This window comes from Poecilia mexicana, unplaced genomic scaffold, assembly GCF_051168715.1.
Source record: "Poecilia mexicana isolate PSO_F unplaced genomic scaffold, ASM5116871v1 scaffold_23, whole genome shotgun sequence".
Classification (NCBI taxonomy): domain Eukaryota; kingdom Metazoa; phylum Chordata; class Actinopteri; order Cyprinodontiformes; family Poeciliidae; genus Poecilia; species Poecilia mexicana.
Genome location: NW_028263392.1, coordinates 2763363 through 2780028, shown reverse-complemented (window position 1 = coordinate 2780028; position 16666 = coordinate 2763363). Strand labels below are relative to the sequence as shown.

The 16666-nt window shown below is 36.8% G+C and overlaps 3 protein-coding genes across 4 annotated transcripts in view; 2 read left to right on the top strand and 1 right to left on the bottom strand.

The window, feature by feature from the left end:
- LOC106931789 (uncharacterized) overlaps positions 1-16666 on the bottom strand; it is a 70912-nt gene that overhangs the window by 47046 nt on the left and 7200 nt on the right. The window contains exon 2 of the mRNA XM_088003120.1: positions 2807-2948. The gene's annotated coding sequence lies outside the window, so the exon portion shown is untranslated. The remainder of the gene's footprint in view (positions 1-2806; positions 2949-16666) is intronic.
- Positions 4916-16666, top strand: part of LOC106913213 (sodium-coupled neutral amino acid symporter 2-like) — a 40582-nt gene continuing 28831 nt past the window's right edge. Inside the window, exon 1 of one of the 2 annotated variants that reach the window (XM_088003119.1) lies at positions 4916-5981. The gene's annotated coding sequence lies outside the window, so the exon portion shown is untranslated. The other variant, XM_088003118.1, reaches the window with a different exon arrangement.
- On the top strand, positions 5979-16218 carry LOC106912403 (sodium-coupled neutral amino acid symporter 2-like). The gene is made up of 16 exons (XM_088003117.1): positions 5979-6047; positions 7702-7925; positions 8116-8188; positions 8264-8397; positions 8898-8971; positions 9053-9145; positions 9402-9477; positions 11559-11641; positions 11751-11809; positions 11953-12105; positions 12195-12274; positions 12387-12487; positions 13907-14031; positions 14120-14264; positions 14364-14461; positions 14576-16218. The coding sequence occupies exons 2-16, from the start codon at positions 7819-7821 to the stop codon at positions 14675-14677; spliced, it is 1503 nt and encodes a 500-aa protein (XP_087859243.1). The 5' UTR covers positions 5979-6047; positions 7702-7818; the 3' UTR covers positions 14678-16218.

The following is a 16666-nucleotide window of genomic DNA, read 5'->3' as shown; positions in this document are numbered from 1 at the left end:
TGAATTAACACTGTATTTTTAATATTCAACTCTTACACTGGAAATCTAACACTTTTGAATTATCTGTGTGGTCTCATCGTCCTGGCGGCGTTCAGTTTGTCACCTAATGCCGAGATCGACTCAAAACCTCCCGCGATCGATGTGCTGCAGTCCTGCTCTAACAAAACACGTACAGTTCAGAAACAATATAAAATGGGAAAAAAGTGATTTATTAACTGTTTAAGTCGTGTTTTAGATTGTTCTTGAAAAACTAATCTTCTAAAAAATTAGTGGGTGCACTCACGGCTGCACAGTGAACCCATTGATTTTTTTACAGCAGAAAGCCGCTCCCCTCTCTTGCAGGTACCCCCACTAAATCTTTTAGGGGTACGCAGTACCCAACCGTACCCGCCTACTGTCACCCCTGGGTATTCCTTGCCTCAGAATGCATATCGTCAGAACAGATCAAAATCATGTCACTTAGACTGTTTATTGGTTTGGATCATAAGATGTGCTGACTAAGTATTTCATAAAGCTTATTCTGATGAGGCGTTTTAGGTCATCAAAATGTACTATGTGTGTTTTTTTAAGGTAGATTGTCATCTGTTTTATTTAAGCAAGAAGTTCTATTTTTAATGTATGCAAAGGAAGCATATCAGATTCTATTTTGAAATCTCGTTTCAATACAATCCAAATGTATTGAAATCTTTCCTTTAAGCAGTTTTTTTGGGGTGGTAACAGTTTTCGATTGGGTAGCACCGAGCGACAGATGAGGCATCGATGAAATCGCCATCAGTATTAGACGACGTGAGTGAGATATTTTCAGCGACGGGAGGGGCTGAGTGATGACGCAGCGAGTGGAAAAATACCGGAGCGCGAGTCTTTACAGCATCACCAGACTTGACTGAAGAGGAAGGGATGCTGAAGGACAAAAAGACCCGCAGAGGCTGATCTCTACAACGCCCCTCAGAAAATCATTTATTATTTACATTGCTTCATAAAAAAAAAGTTTTCAAATCAGTGAGCCTGACAATAATAATTATTATTGATACTTTGTGTTTTCGATGCTAAAATAGATGTATGTTTACACCATCGCTTTGCCAAGGACTGACCCATGATGCTACTGCCCAGGTTTTTGTTTGCCCAGGTTAGAATGAGCCTCACACTTCCAGTGGTTTCTCATGTGTAAAGTAAGGGCTCTGCTCTTTACTGTCATCATAGATGGCACTTTTGTTGTCTTCTTCTTTTTGATTAGTCTCTGAAAAGTTCATCTCAGTTTTAACATCAGACTGCCTTTCACTAGGCACTGAGACTTAATATTATTAAATATTTAAAAATGATAAAAGGTGTTCGTACACAAACTGTGTGATGCCCCTTCTGTAACAATTCTGTTATAAGATGACCCTCCAAGGATCTTTACTAGACATTACTTCTCACTTGATGAAACATGTTGCTGAGTAAAGATACAGATCAGAGATCAGCGAGAAACAGAAACCAAAAAGTGACTTAAGTTTACGATGTTGCAACGTACATATTCTGTGCCATGTTTCTTCTTGCTTGGTAGAGAAGAGAGTTGGTGTTTAAATACTGATGTTATTGTCTCAATCAGTGTCTGGATATCATAATTTTTGTACCAGGCTTCTAGTTGATGGATATTTTACAGATAAAAAGCAAAAAGAGATTTTATGTTTTCAGTTTTGTTATGTCCCCTTGTCTATTTGTTCTGGCAAATGTGTATAAACTCAGAATGGTTGAGGTAATGTTTTTCAGATTACACTTTCAGTCTATACCTAAAAGCATCCATTATGTCAACTTATTAGCTGACAGACCTACAGAAGAATGACTATTTCCACCGCGGGAAGTTTTTTTATGCTGTCAGTCAACATGACAGACAACAATAAAGTCTATTATTATCTCGGATTAGGAGACAGCAAAAGATTAGCTGATGTAGACAGGACTTTTTCTGTCCATATTCTTTGATATGGACCACTGACTTGTCTGACCTGTTTTTAAAACCAGTCAGAAAAAAACAACTGAAAGTGAAACCTTCAGAACCGACACAAACGTCTTTTTCTTTTCAAACTATACAGAACTTTACATATATTGAGTTTGATATTGCAGCAATAACATGATTTGTTGAAAAAGATGTAATAGCTTTGCTTATATAAGATCTGAAAATAAAGAGTAACAGCCCTGTAGTAAACATGACACTGTTCACTTCAGTAACTGAGGATGAAAGAAATGTCATTATGATTTGAGCCTCATAATTTCCTCTTATTCCAGAAAGTGACCAGAGTTCAGTTTGTTTTCTAAAAATTAACACTTTCCAGTGTTCAGGATGAACTTTAATTACCAGCAGAACGTCTCACTGACATAGTAGCTGCTCTACAGTAACATGGCGATGAGGCGCAACCAACAGGATGTCTGACACAGATTAGAAATGGATTATAAACTAAAAAGTTCTCAATTTATTCATTATCACAATAAAAACTAATATCAATACAGAACAAGTTGCATAAAGTCTATTATTTGTGATAATATATGACTTATCACATATTATCGGCTTTTTTAGTGCATCTCAGAATTAACAAAAACAGATTTACAATAAACTTGTAAAAAGCCATTCCAGTGGGTAGAAGGCAAAAAATGTATGTTCAGGTAAGAACCTCATACTATTAACAATTATATTTAGTTATTATTATTATATCAAATAATTTTTACTTCATGCTTAAGTAAAATTTTAAAGCATGGTTCAGTAAAACTACTCTAAGAAGTAAATATTTATCAAAAAGTTACTAAAGTAACAGAGTAAATGTAGGCTACTCACCTTTAGAGACGTGAACAAAGTGAAGCTATTTAAAAGGGAGGAGACTGGACTCCTGGAGCAGGTGACTTACCTTTTATTGCATCAGCTCTGATGGACAGAGGAGGAGGAAGAGATGGAGGCGGAGACTGGACACAGTGATGTGCTATTGGATTAAAAACAATCAAAGAGGGAAGAAAAACAATCTAATAACAAAAAACAGCAACAAGTTTACATTTCTTACTGATAAAAAAAAAATTGGATCTGTGAAGGCATGTTCTGCCTCCCATGTGGGCCCCCAGTAGGTACAGGCCAGGGACCTGCTGCAGCCCCGACCCTACCTGTAGCTCCTTCCCTGATATGATGTCACAAATATGTTACAATTGTGGGAGGAACTGTCTGATTTCTAAATCAACACCAGACTGAATTACTGTTGGAGTTAACTTAGAAATCAACACTGGACTGGATTGCTTTTTGTTTAACTCTTTGGAACTCTTTAGTGAGTGTTAGGGAAACTAACACTCACTAACACTCATTTTGTTGAATTAACACCAATATTTTAATATTCAACACTGGCACTTCCAAATTTGCTGTGTATGCTCTAATCTTAGAATGAACACCAGTAGTTGGGAACTGTAAAAAAAAAGTCTTTGAAGAGGAACAGAGGGAAATTGCACTTGGTCCTGATAACATACTTGTGAAGGTTTGATGGCAGAGTTTATGACTATGTTATTCAACAAGATCTTCAAGAGTGAGGAGATGAAGTGTTCTGATGCTGATTTTTAACAACAAGGAAGATACAAAACTGTGGCAAAGCTAATGATTCATACAATTACACTGTGGGGAAAAGTGGTGGAAGATAAGTTTATGTCAGAGGTGAGCATTTGTTTCATGACAGTTTCATGACATGAAAGAGCACAACAGACACAATGTTTGAGGAGGTCTGCAGAGGAAAAGATGGAGCTGCATCAAGGATCTGCCTTCTGCCGCTTCTTGTTTGTTCTTTCAGAGCTCAAAATGTTGGGGATGGATAGAATCTTGGAATGAGTGCTTCACAGGGACATCTGATGTTAGATGTTTGGAGATAAAGTGAGAGAAGTCAGACTGAGATGGTCTGGACATGTTTAGAGGAGAGACGATGATTATATCTTTAGAAGGATGCAGAGGTTGGAGCCACAGATTTGTATTCTTCTTCCAAATAGCTATCAATCAATCAATCAATCAATCAATCAATCAATCAATCAATCAATCAATCAATCAATCAATCAATCAATCAATCAATCAATCAATCAAATGTTATTTCTATAGCACATTTCAGCATCAGGCCAAAGTGTTTTACATTATAACAAAGAAAAACAGTGTTTTTAGACTAGATTTAAAGGAAGTCAGTGTTTCAGCTGTTTTACAGTTTTCTGGAAGTTTGTTCCAGATTTGTGGTGCATAGAAGCTGAATGTTGTTTCTCCTCGTTTGGTTCTGGTTCTGGATGCAGAGCAGAACCAGAACCAGAAGATCTGAGGGGTCTGGAAGGTTGGTACAACAACAACCGGACTTTAATGTGTTGTGGTGCTAAACCGTTTAGTGATTTATAAACTAACAGTATTTTAAAGTCTATCCTCTGAGCTACAGGGAGCCAGTGTAGGGACTTTAAAACTGGTGTTATGTGCTCTATCTTCCTGGTTTTAGTGAGAACGTGAGCAGCAGCATCTGGATCAGCTGCAGCTGGAGGATTGATTTATTAGTCAGACCTGTGAAGACGCTGTTGCAGTCATCAATGCGACTGAAGATAAATGCATGGATGAGTTTCTCTAGATCTCACTGAGACTTCAGTCCTCTAATCCTGGAGATGTTCTTCAGGTGATAGAAGGTCGACTTTGTGACTGTCTTAATGTGGCTCTGAAGGTTCAGGTCAGAGTCCATCACTACTCGCAGGTTTCGGGCTGATCACTGGTTTTCAGTTGTAATAACTGAGCATTGATTCTAGTTCGCTCCTCTTTAGGTCCAAACTTCAGTTTTGTTTCTGTTCAGCTGGAGAAAGTTTTGGCACATCCACACATTTATCTGTTCCAAGCATCTATTCAGTGATTGGACATCGTGATGTAGAGCTGTGTATCATCTGCATAGTTATGATCTTATTTCCTGTTATAACCTGAGCCAGTGGGAGCATATAAATATTGAATAAGAGGGGTCCTAGTATTGAACCTTGGGGTACCCCACATGTGACCTTTGACCTCTGATGAGAAGTTTCCGATTGAAACAAAGAAATCCTTGTTCTTTATGTAAGATTCAAACCAGTTGAGCACTGGACCAGAGAGTCCGACCCAACTCTCCAGTCGGTTCAGTAAAATGTCATGGTCAACAGGGTCAACAGGGTCAAAGCTGCACTAAGGTCCAACAGAACCAGCACTGTGGTTCTTACACAGTCCGTATTTATATGGATGTCATTGAACACTTACTTTGACTAGGCCAGTCTCTGTGCTGTGGTGAGATCAGAAACCAGACTGGAAGGAGTCAAAGCGGTTGGTCATCGTTAGGAAGCTATTTAACTGAATAAACAGCTTTTTCAATAACTTTGCTGATGAATGGGAGGTCAGAGGTCAGCCTGTAATTCTGCAGTAGTGATTTGTCCAGATTGTTCTTTTTTATCAGTGGTTTGATCACTGCTGTTTTCAAAGCCATTACTTTTTTCATCTTATCTTCTATTAGTCACTCTGGGTTAGAACAGATACATTTATACTTCAACATCAACTGTAGACTTCAAAAATCATCCACTTTTAGAACAAATATCTACCAAATCTTGACACCTGTTGTCCATCTAAAAAATAAAGTTGACTATTTGTTTTCAGAGTGTCCTGTGTATATAGTCTGGGGAAGTGAATGAAGTTTTCCAAAATCAGCTTCAAAACTGTTGTCTGCTTACTGACTATTCTCTCAGGCTGATATGTGGTTCTGGTGACATATTTGAAAACCAAAGATGTAATTGTTTTGCTCCAGATTTAAAATAATTTGTTTGACCTGACAAACGAAGAAGAGTATATTTCTTACAAGTGTAAGAAATGTAAACTTGTTGCTGTTTTCTTGTTATTAGATTGTTTTTCTTCCCTCTTTGATTGTTTTTAATCCAATAGCACATCGCTGTGTGCCAGTCTCCGCCTCCATCTCTTCCTCCTCCTCTGTCCATCAGAGCTGATGCAACAAAAGGTAAGTCACCTGCTCCAGGAAGTTTCCTCCCTTTTACATAGCTTCACTTTGTTCACGTCTCTAAAGGTGAGTAGCCTACATTTACTCTGTTACTTTAGTAATTTTTGATAAATATTTACTTCTTAGAGCAGTTTTACTGAACCATGCTTTTAATTTTTACTTAAACATTAAGTAAAAATTACTAAATAACTAAATATAATTGTTAATAGTATGAGGCTCTTACCTGAACTTTTTTTTCGCCTATTATTTATACAAATAATATGACTTTATGCAGCTTGTTCTGTATTGATATTAGTTTTTACTGTGATAATGAATAAATTGAGAACTTTTTAGTTTGTAATCCATTTCTAATCTGTGTCAGACATCCTGTTGGTTGCGCCTCATCGCCATGTTACTGTAGAGCAGCTACTATGTCAGTGAGACGTTCTGCTGGTAATTAAAGTTCATCCTGAACACTGGAAAGTGTTAATTTTTAGAAAACAAACTGAACTCTGGTCACTTTCTGGAATAAGAGGAAATTATGAGGCTCAAATCATAATGACACATTTCTTTCATCCTCAGTTACTGAAGTGAACAGTGTCATGTTTACTACTGGGCTGTTACTCTTTGTTTTCAGATCTTTTCAGATCTATGACACTATGACCTTTTTCAACAAATAAATCATGTTATTGCTGCGATATCAAACTGAATATATGTATAGTTCTGTATAGTTTGAAAAGAAAAAGACGTTTGTGTCGGTTCTGAAGGTTTTATTTTCAGTTGGTTTTTTCTGACTGGCTTGAAACAGGTTTTAAAAACAGGTCAGACAAGTCAGTGGTCCATATCAATGAGTCACTTTGAATGCCTAGACTCTAGTGACTAGAGTCGTGTTTCTCAACCCTGGTCCTCACCGCCCCCTTGTCCTGCATGTTTTAGGTGTTTTCCTTCTGCCACATACCTGAATTGTATCTCTGGGTGATTAACAGGCTCCTGCAGTACTTGATGGTCATGCAATCATTTGAATCAGCTGTTCTGGAATAGCGGCACATCTAAAACATGCAGAGCAGGAGGGCTGTGAGGACCAGGGTTGAGAAACACTTTGCTAGACTTCTTTGTTGTCTGTCATGTTGATTGACAGCATAAAAAAAAAACTTCCCGTGGTGGAAATGGTCATTCTTTTGTAGGTCTGTCAGCTAATAAGTTGACAAAATGGATGATTGTAGGTACAGATTGAAAGTGTAATCTGAAAAACATTACCTCAACCATTCTGAGTTACATTTGGCAGAACAAATAGACAAGTGAACATAATAAAACTGAATATATAAAAATATTGATCCACTGCTTTCGTTTTTTTTTTTTTTGCTTTTTATCTGTAAAATATCCATCAACTAGAAGCCTGGTACGATATCATTTTTAAATATTTAATAATATTAAGTCTCAGTGCCTAGTGAAAGGCAGTCTGATGTTAAAACTGAGATGAACTTTTCAGAGACTAATCAAAAAGATGAAGACAACAAAAGTGCATCTATGATGACAGTAAAGAGCAGAACCCTTACTTTACGCATGAGAAACTGATGGAAGTGTGAGGCTCATTTTAACAAAACTAAACTGTACATCCTGTCGACACATTAAAAATAAAATTGTCTTTTCTATGAAAAAGAAAACTCAAGCAAAGGGAAAGAAACTGAACAGGTAAGTTATTCCACCTGTAATCATTTTTCTTTCTGGGACTCCTTGACAGTTTCTACACAACACCAGGGTGATTCTTCTAGTGGTGGGATTCCCTTCAACCTGACCAATAAAAAGCATATAGTTTTTATTTATATCCCATAGCCAAGGGTCAGTCCTTGGCAATGGGATGGGTTCTAGAATTGAGATGAAAAGCCTGAATGCTCCTCAAGACGACGACAGCTGCAGCTCCAACAGCAACGACTCTGACTCTACCCAGAGGATTCCTCTCAATGGGTGAGGCTCTTTTTTTAAAAGGTCTAAAGACCAAAAGAAAAGTTCAATATGTCAGCTCTGTTGTCCATACTTTGATATGGACCACTGACTTGTCTGACCTGTTTTTAAAACCTGTTTCAAGCCAGTCAGAAAAAACCAACTGAAAGTAAAGCCTTCAGCTCATTTAACACGTCTCTTTCTTCTATTAAAGGCAATACCCAGATGCAGATCCAGAGAGTCAAAACTTCCTCTCTGATCATAACCCAAGCAAGAAGAAGCATGAAGTAAGTTCAGGTTTATTTCCACAATGTAGTTTTTTTTTCTGCCATTTTTTATAAATTCTGTTTTCTCCTCTTCAGCACCAGAAGCACATACCGAAGGAGCGCCATGCCTCCTTCGGTATGTCCGTCTTCAACCTGGGCAATACCATCATGGGCAGCGGCATCTTGGGTCTGTCCTTTGCCATGGCCAACACCGGCATCGCCCTGTTTGTGTAAGCATTTTTCCATCATTATCCTAATTCAGCTGAGCGGAATTCAGACAAGTGTTTTAAGGTCTCAGGCTATGACATTCCCAAAGATCAGCAAGAAATGTTTAACTATTCTGTTCATATTGACTTGCAAACAAAGAAGAAAATCTCACCTCCGAAGTAATGTGGCAACCTGAACCTGGTTATCTAAGCTTCTGTAAAAGACCATCTGGAAAAAAAATTTGTTTTTCGCTAGAAGAAAGTTATTGGAGGTTGTTTTGCAAATCCGCCCCCTGGTGGCTGTTCAGTGTATCATGTTTTGTTAGTTACTTAAAAGGTTTCTGTCAGCAAAAGAGTGGATTTAAAAAAAAATCTAAATTCCTATTAGTCATTACTGTGCTTATTGCACAACGTGTATCATTTGGCACCAAAAGACCCATCAAGCATATAGATTTTATTTATTTATTGCCAATAATCACAAGTCATCTTTCACTGAAGACCTTTTCTCTCTCTTGTGTTTACAGGTTTCTCCTGGTTTTCTTTGCCATTTTCTCCTTGTATTCTGTCCACTTGTTGTTGAAGACAGCTGATGAAGCAGGTGAGCAGCAGCTCTTTTTATGTTTCTTCACATTTAAATGTCAAGATTTAAAACTCTTTGCGTTTTTCCCCTCTTTTCCAGGTGCTCTTGTTTACGAGTCACTGGGTTACAAGTCCTTTGGGATCCCAGGCAAACTGGCTGCTTCCTGCTCCATCACCATGCAGAACATTGGAGGTGAGGGACTGACCTTTAAGTATAACAGCTATGCATTGTAACTATGATGCTTCTCTGTGTCCAAATTGGGAGTACAGGCAGAATCAGATAGTTGTTGTTATTATTATTTCTTAGTGTTCTGTGACTTTTTGTTTCTCTCAAAATATCACAAATGACTCTTTTTTTTCTAAATGTGTAAATTTATGCTAGGGATGTTGCTAACTTCTGTGTTTTTTATTATTTTATTTTGTTTTCTTCTTTTTTATCTTTCATGCAGCCATGTCAAGCTACCTCTACATTATCAAATATGAACTCCCCATTGTCATTCAGTCCTTTACTGGAGCAAATGATGGGTAAGTAGTTAAACATTTGGTCATTTTAACAACTAAACAAAGAAACAGCAGAATTGGTTATTTATTGCTTGGCTGCTGTTCACCATTTGCCACTTAATACCTTTATAGGTTTTGTTATTTTAGAGTTGAAATTTCTAGTACAAAATCAAATTAGTCTGGAATGTGACATTCTACAATTGTGCTGCTCAACGTAGCAGCATGTTGGAATTGCTCTGTTCATTAAATTCTGATTTTATCTTAAAAACTTTAATTGCTTTATTTCTGGCAGAAAATTAGTTATTTATGGCCAAACTTGAACCCAACTAAAGCACAACAGTTGAAAAAGAGGAGAGAGAAGAACAATCGAACTCCTCCATCAATGATAATGAGCAATGCGAGTCCAATTTCATCCAGTTGTCTAAAACATTGAATCAACTTGGACTCACCCAGAGTATTGGGAACGCAGTACTATGGAAGCATTCAACTGTAGCGTTTATCTTCCAGGCTTTCTGACTCTACCAGCAGACACAGTTTTATAAAGGAACTGGATTAACTTGTCTAGTTAATAAAAGATGGCATCATCCAGGACATTACTGTGATGTCATCTAAGCAGCCCAGACTTTTATATATAGTTACCACTTATATGAGCAATCAAGTGGTGTCTGCTTGGTCATGTAACAGTTAAAGTGATTCAGTACAGGACTATGGGGCTACACTGGTCATCTGTTTCAGTTATAATATTGGTAAATTCTGCCATAACAGCAATATATCAGATATCAACATCATCTCAAGTTTTCATATTGGTGGGTTCCTAATAATTAATCTTCCGTAGCTTAGAAATACCTGGACAAAAATACACAAAAAATTGAAATTATAATTGATGTAATAATAATAAAAAAAGCAACAGTCTCACAAAGAAAAAAAAAACAGTGCAGCTTGGAGAGAATGTCAAATGACTAATAAGGACAGCTATCTGATTCCATGCATAGCACCAGTCAATGTAGATAGGTGATGCCTATTGGTCTCCTGAAAAACGATCAAAATCCAGATATGTTTTTTCAGTCATAGAAAGCCTCCCTGATTCTCTGGACAGAACGTGAAAAGTGGTCATGTCCAGGGTGACAAAGACATTTGATCACTATTGGAATTCATTTTTATTCACAAACTGATCAATTCCTAAGCATTCCTTGTGTTGGAGACGTCACTGCCAAAGCCCCATAAAATAAGGCTGTTGTTAATTGCCTTCCTGTTTTATGCTTGTTAACGATTTTCTCCTATGATATTGTATTTCTGTGTTAGTTTAAGTCTGTCACATATTAAAGATCGTCTGGTTCCAAAAGAGTTGAATTCATTGACTAACTTTTCTGCCAATCTCTTCTCCACCTCCTGCTTCTTCTTCATTGGTTTCCTCATTCAAATCCCTTTTGCAGTCACACAGGGTCCAAAGCAACATTTCCTTTAATAGCTTGAGGCTACACTGAGCACACTGTTGAGTTTTACAACCTTTTGTGAAAAATTGGTGGTCAGCTCTGAATCTGGAGAGTGACCCGACCTCCTCTGAAGCTGAAAAGTCAAGACAAGTGCAAAACTTTGGTAACACTTTATTTGAAGTGGTTTGCATAAGACTGACATGACACTGTCATGAACATAAAGAAGTCTTTATGACACTTTATGACACTCATCATAAAGTGTCATTTGGTAAATAATGACACTTTTAATGCAAAGTTACTCTAAAAGTTGCATTAAAAATCCATTAAAAATGCCAACTTTACATGATTTTGTAAATTATGATAATTTAATGCAAAGTTGCCACTTTTAATGGACTTTTAATGCAACTTTTAGAGCAACTTTGCATTAAAAGTGTCATTATTTACTGAATGACACTTCATGACAACTGTCATAAACATTCATAAAGTCTTCTTTATGTTCATGACAGGTGTTATGTTTATGACAGTGTCATGTCAGTCTTATGCAAACCACTTCAAATAAAGTTACCAAAACTTTTCATTTTGACTGTTCAAACTAATTAATTATGTTTTTTCAACAGATTGTGTAACAAATATTATTCTATCAATTTAAAGATGTATTTGTATGTGTTTCAGTGAATGGTACATTAATGGAGATTACCTCGTGATTCTGGTCTCGATTATTGTCATCCTGCCTCTCTCATTACTCAGGAAATTAGGTAAGGATGTATTTCCTAAGTAATAATAAAAGTTGAAGCATCATAATTTACAAAATCATGTAAAGTTGGCATTTTCGGACAAAAATCATTTTTCATCTTTCCTCACTAGGTTACCTTGGTTACACCAGTGGTCTCTCTCTGCTCTGCATGGTGTTCTTTCTGATTGTGGTGAGTACAGTTTGATTTCCCCTGCGAGTTAGATTTAGTCAGTCATTTCATTAAAGTTTTCAAATCACTGCTTATTTAGTTTTTTGAATATTGTGAAAAATATACCACAGTCCAAAAATATATTTCTCTTTATATTCCTGCAGGTGATCATAAAGAAGTTCCAGATCCCATGCCCTCTACCTGTTCCTGACACTGGAAATGAAACCATGCATATGTTCAACATCACCCCCCACAGCAACAACACCACTACAGATGATGACACTTGCAAGCCTAAATACTTTGTCTTCAATTCACAGGTAAATAAATCTCTTGCAGATTAAATATGAATATTTTCAATAATATTCAAAGAATAACTTCTAATCTTTGTATTTTTCCATCTCTCCAGACTGTCTATGCTGTACCCATCCTCACTTTTGCCTTCATGTGCCATCCTACTATCCTACCCACGTATGAGGAGCTCAAAGAGTAAGTGCTGCTGCATAGATTTAACTCAAACTTTCTATAAGGTTTAAACTAAACCAATGTTATATTTCTTTAAAGTTTGGTCTGGTAAATAAAACTCTCCTTCCCTGAACAGCCGCTCACGCCGAAAGATGCAGAATGTGGCCAATGTTTCCTTCCTGGCCATGTTCATCATGTACCTGCTGACCGCCCTCTTTGGATACCTCACCTTCAACAGTAAGTTGGGCAAGATTTAAAAACTACAGTGTGGCATATTTAGATGCACTTATTGTAAAACATAAATAATATAATTATTAGATTAAGGCTGGCTTTAACAACTTCAATGGGGCTGCAAGTAAAAATGTGCTTACTTTAGCTAACGTCCACACATTTATATTGTATAATGTTGACAAATTTAACCTGTCCCTTGACAAATAAATAAAACAATAAATAAAATAATAAATGTTTTCTTTCAGATTATCCAATCTTGTACAAAATTCTCACTTTATGGGTTCACAGGTCATTTACCTTAAATTTGAAATGTTTTAGTAATTGTGGTTTGCAGTGTAAAGAGGACTTCAATTAAAAATCCTAATGTATTGATTCAAGGCTGGTTACACAACAGTGTGAAAACACCACCTGATGCACCTGGTGCCAGCATGTTCCTGTTTGACTTTAAATATACAAAAAAAAAAAAGCCAGAAAAGTTTCCTGGAATATTGCAACAGTTACATAAGGACTTGGAAATCGCTCTTTAACATTATACAAAGCAGGCAAGGGTGATAAAAGGAGATGTAAGAAAAACATAAATTACATTGCTAATATATCACTGTATTCAGTTTGTCTGAATTATGACAAACCCTGAATGTAATTCAAAATCAACTTATTTTTAGCATAGCTTTGCTATAGCTAGCTTAGCATCTAATCTCTAAAAAGCACAAACAATTACCCTCTAAACAACTATGTTTGACATTAATTGTAATTTTGTTTGTATCATATAGACCTGCTAATTTGTCAATTTGATCCTGAGCATTAAAGTATGGGTGTAGAGATGGAAAAGCAAAACATTCATGTTTTATTAGATGGTTGAAGTTTTAGAATTTAGAAATATCAAAACAACATTCATTCTTGTTTTTTATTTTATTTTTTTATTTTTTTAACTTTGTTGGTACTATTCAGAGAGCTGCAAGAAGGTAAATTTATGCTCCTGTAGCTAAAGGTTAGCATATACATGTTAACAGAGACTTGGATGAAAAGCTTCTATTTAACAGCACAATTTTGGCTTCACTTAATTAATCTGTCAACATTTTAAATTCAATTCTAAAAATTAAATATGGATTCTACATATAAAGCCCAAAAGACTTGTATGTTTATTGTTTTATTAATTTTTAAGCAACACTCCTTTGTAAGTGAAACATTTAGCCCACATTTATCACGTTTTATGTACTCAAAAACATTAACAGTAGCTTCAGCATATGTCAACATTTGAGATATTACAAGAAAATTAATTTAAAAAAATCCTGTTTATAATGTACAAAAGACAGTTTACGTCTTACTCCAAAGTGTTAGCATGGTAATGTTTGAAAACTAGATGATATGATTGTAGCCATATCATCTGAATTTAACTAGAGTGATCTCTGTCATATTTCTGTTGAGTCCATGTGGGACCTGAGCTGCTCCACACCTACTCAAACTACTACAGGGATGATATTCTCCTGCTGGTTGTTCGCCTGGCTGTGCTGGCCGCTGTCACACTCTCAGTTCCTGTGCTGCTCTTCCCTGTAAGTATTGAGGGTCTACTGTTAATGATCCAGTCAGTCACTAAGACTATGAAGTCCATTGAGCTAATCTTTGTCTGGTTCTGAACAGATTCGTACCTCAGTCGGCCACCTGCTGTTCCCAGGAAAAGACTTCAGCTGGATCCGTCACGCTATCATCACCCTGATCCTGCTAACAGGAACCAACATTCTGGTCATCTTTGTCCCGAGCATCAGAGATATTTTTGGCTTTATTGGTAAATAACTGTACATGTTAATATGTATTATCCACTTTCTAACAATGTATTATTGACCTGTTGGGATTAACGGCTCAATGGATTAATTCCTCCTTCCAGGTGCCTCTGCTGCTGCAATGCTGATCTTCATCCTGCCCTCAGCTTTCTATCTCAGACTGGTTAAGAAGGAGTCAATGAAATCTATGAAGAAGATTGGGGTAAGACATTATTAAACATTTCACAATTTCAATCACATTTTGTTTTTTTTAATAAATTCAATCTAAGATATTGTGTAACAACTTCAAATTAACTGAAATTATTTCTTTCACCAGGCTATGATGTTCCTGATATTAGGATTTGTTGTCATGATTGGCTGCATGTCTCTTCTCATCTTCGACTGGATCGTGAACTCTAAGAAAGTCAAAGGTCACTGAAGCTCCAGCTCTTCTGCTGGCGGAGGGGGAAGCTTTCAGAGTCGGACTGCAACAAACACACAGCCAACAAAACCAGTGTGACGAACAAAAGAAACCACAAAGACTCACTTGATGCTCGGCTTTCTGAGCAATGGACCGTACCATTCCAAGAGAATGTATCTGAACTCTGTACATTTTGCTGTTCTAGACCACAAAGATGGCGTTTCCCTCTTTTTATCGTAACTTTTGAAATAGTCTTTTGCTTTTTACTTTTTTTCTGTTTCATTATTGTGGTACAGCTGTAAACAAAAAGGCCTCACAACACAGACTGAAAATTTGTAGAGTTTCAAACACAGCTTCCTCTCAGGTACAGTGTTATTCGTGGGAGAGTGTAGCTGTGAACTCTGATCTCAGCGAGAACATCCTTCTTAACGAAGTACGTGAATCTCCCAAAAACTGAAACGAAGCCACGGGACATGAAACTTCACGGACAATTTAGTTTCCTTCGACCTTCGCTTTCTGTTTTTGTTCAACTTTACCAAAAACGTGTCTGAAGCTTCTTTGTATATTCAAAAGCACTTATAGCTGAGGCCATTTGTCAGTTTTCACCTAAACGGCACCTTGTTCAGTATTTCTAAGGTCCTTTGATTTCGCTCATAGTGTCAGCTAGCGAATCTGTGAACAGAACCAGACACTGGGAGGTCTGCAATAGATCTTGTTTGATGGGCGTGTGCAGCAACGACACTACTGCTTCGGGAAGGCCGCCAAGCCCTCCGTTTCCATCCAGCCCCCCCGACTCCTGAGCAGGGGCCACGGAGGGAAACCTAGAATGTTTTTTTTCTTTATGGGAGAATGCTTTGAATTTGACCACATACAGTGGTTGTAATAATATACTTGTTACACTTGTTAAACCGCAACAGCTTCAGCCGTACGAAGTCAGGTGCACTCCTAAACACCAAGAAAATACCCAGAATTCTTCAGTGTTCAGTGTCATAGCACAATTCAGTGTTTTACAATGAAGAACAATGGCAAACCAGCATGGATCCAAATCCCAACCGAGTCAAGAACCGTTCATCAGAGAGTGCTCTGTGCTTCCAACACTAAAACATCGAGAAAAACTGTGTCATCTATTTATGGAAGGCTGTTAAATAAATGTAATTTAAACTATTTTAATATATTTATACAATGTTATATGTACATATGTATGTGAATATATATATATATATATCTTTTTGTTTTTAAAGATTTTTGTTTGAACAATTTCATGGAGCTCAAAAACCAAATTAGGTCATATTGTGAAGAGTTTGTTCAGAACCACAGAGCTTTATCTGTTCATTTCTTTAGAAACACTGAATATTCATCCTGGATGGATTCAGAAGTTAAAGGTCATGAGTGGAGCCACTTTGAAAAAATTTTAAGCCCCTGAAGACAGACACAAATCAGCAGTTTTCTTTGGTCAAACACAGAAAGGACCCTGCCTGTCAGTGCTACACTCTTGTTTCAATGAAACACTATGTACATGGTGTAAATAATGTCCCAATAAAATGAACTATGACCTTAAACCTTGACCCTCTGTCTTCTATGTTGTCCTCTACATAAAGTTGGAGACAAATACCCTGGTATTGGTCTAGATTTGATGTTTGCACCTTAACGTGATATTTGCTCTATATTGGTCTTTTATCTCTTAAACAGAGATGAAAACTGTATAAACTGATTGGATTCATCAAGTCTGTATGAATAAATGGTAACACTTTATTTGAAGGGGTTGAATAAGACTGACATGACACTGTCATAAACATGACATAACACCTGTCATGAACATCAATAAGTCTTCATGAATAGTTATGACTGTTGTCATAAAGCGTCATTCGATAAATAACGACACTTTTAATACAAAGTTGACATTATTCAAAATGTCTTGGTTATGACAACTTGGCAACCAAGAAATCATGATCTGACATAAATTTGTTATAAAACTATTACGGATTAAACTTTAAAAATTAGCTTTAT

Bases quoted from the DNA above. Each gene is read 5' to 3' on its own strand.
- LOC106912403 (XM_088003117.1), top strand. From the start codon at position 7,819: ATGGGTTCTAGAATTGAGATGAAAAGCCTGAATGCTCCTCAAGACGAC. The intron at 11,642-11,750 runs GTAAGGATGTAT...TTTCCTCACTAG, and splicing joins CTCATTACTCAGGAAATTAG to GTTACCTTGGTTACACCAGT. The intron at 12,488-13,906 runs GTAAGTTGGGCA...ATTTCTGTTGAG, and splicing joins TGGATACCTCACCTTCAACA to TCCATGTGGGACCTGAGCTG.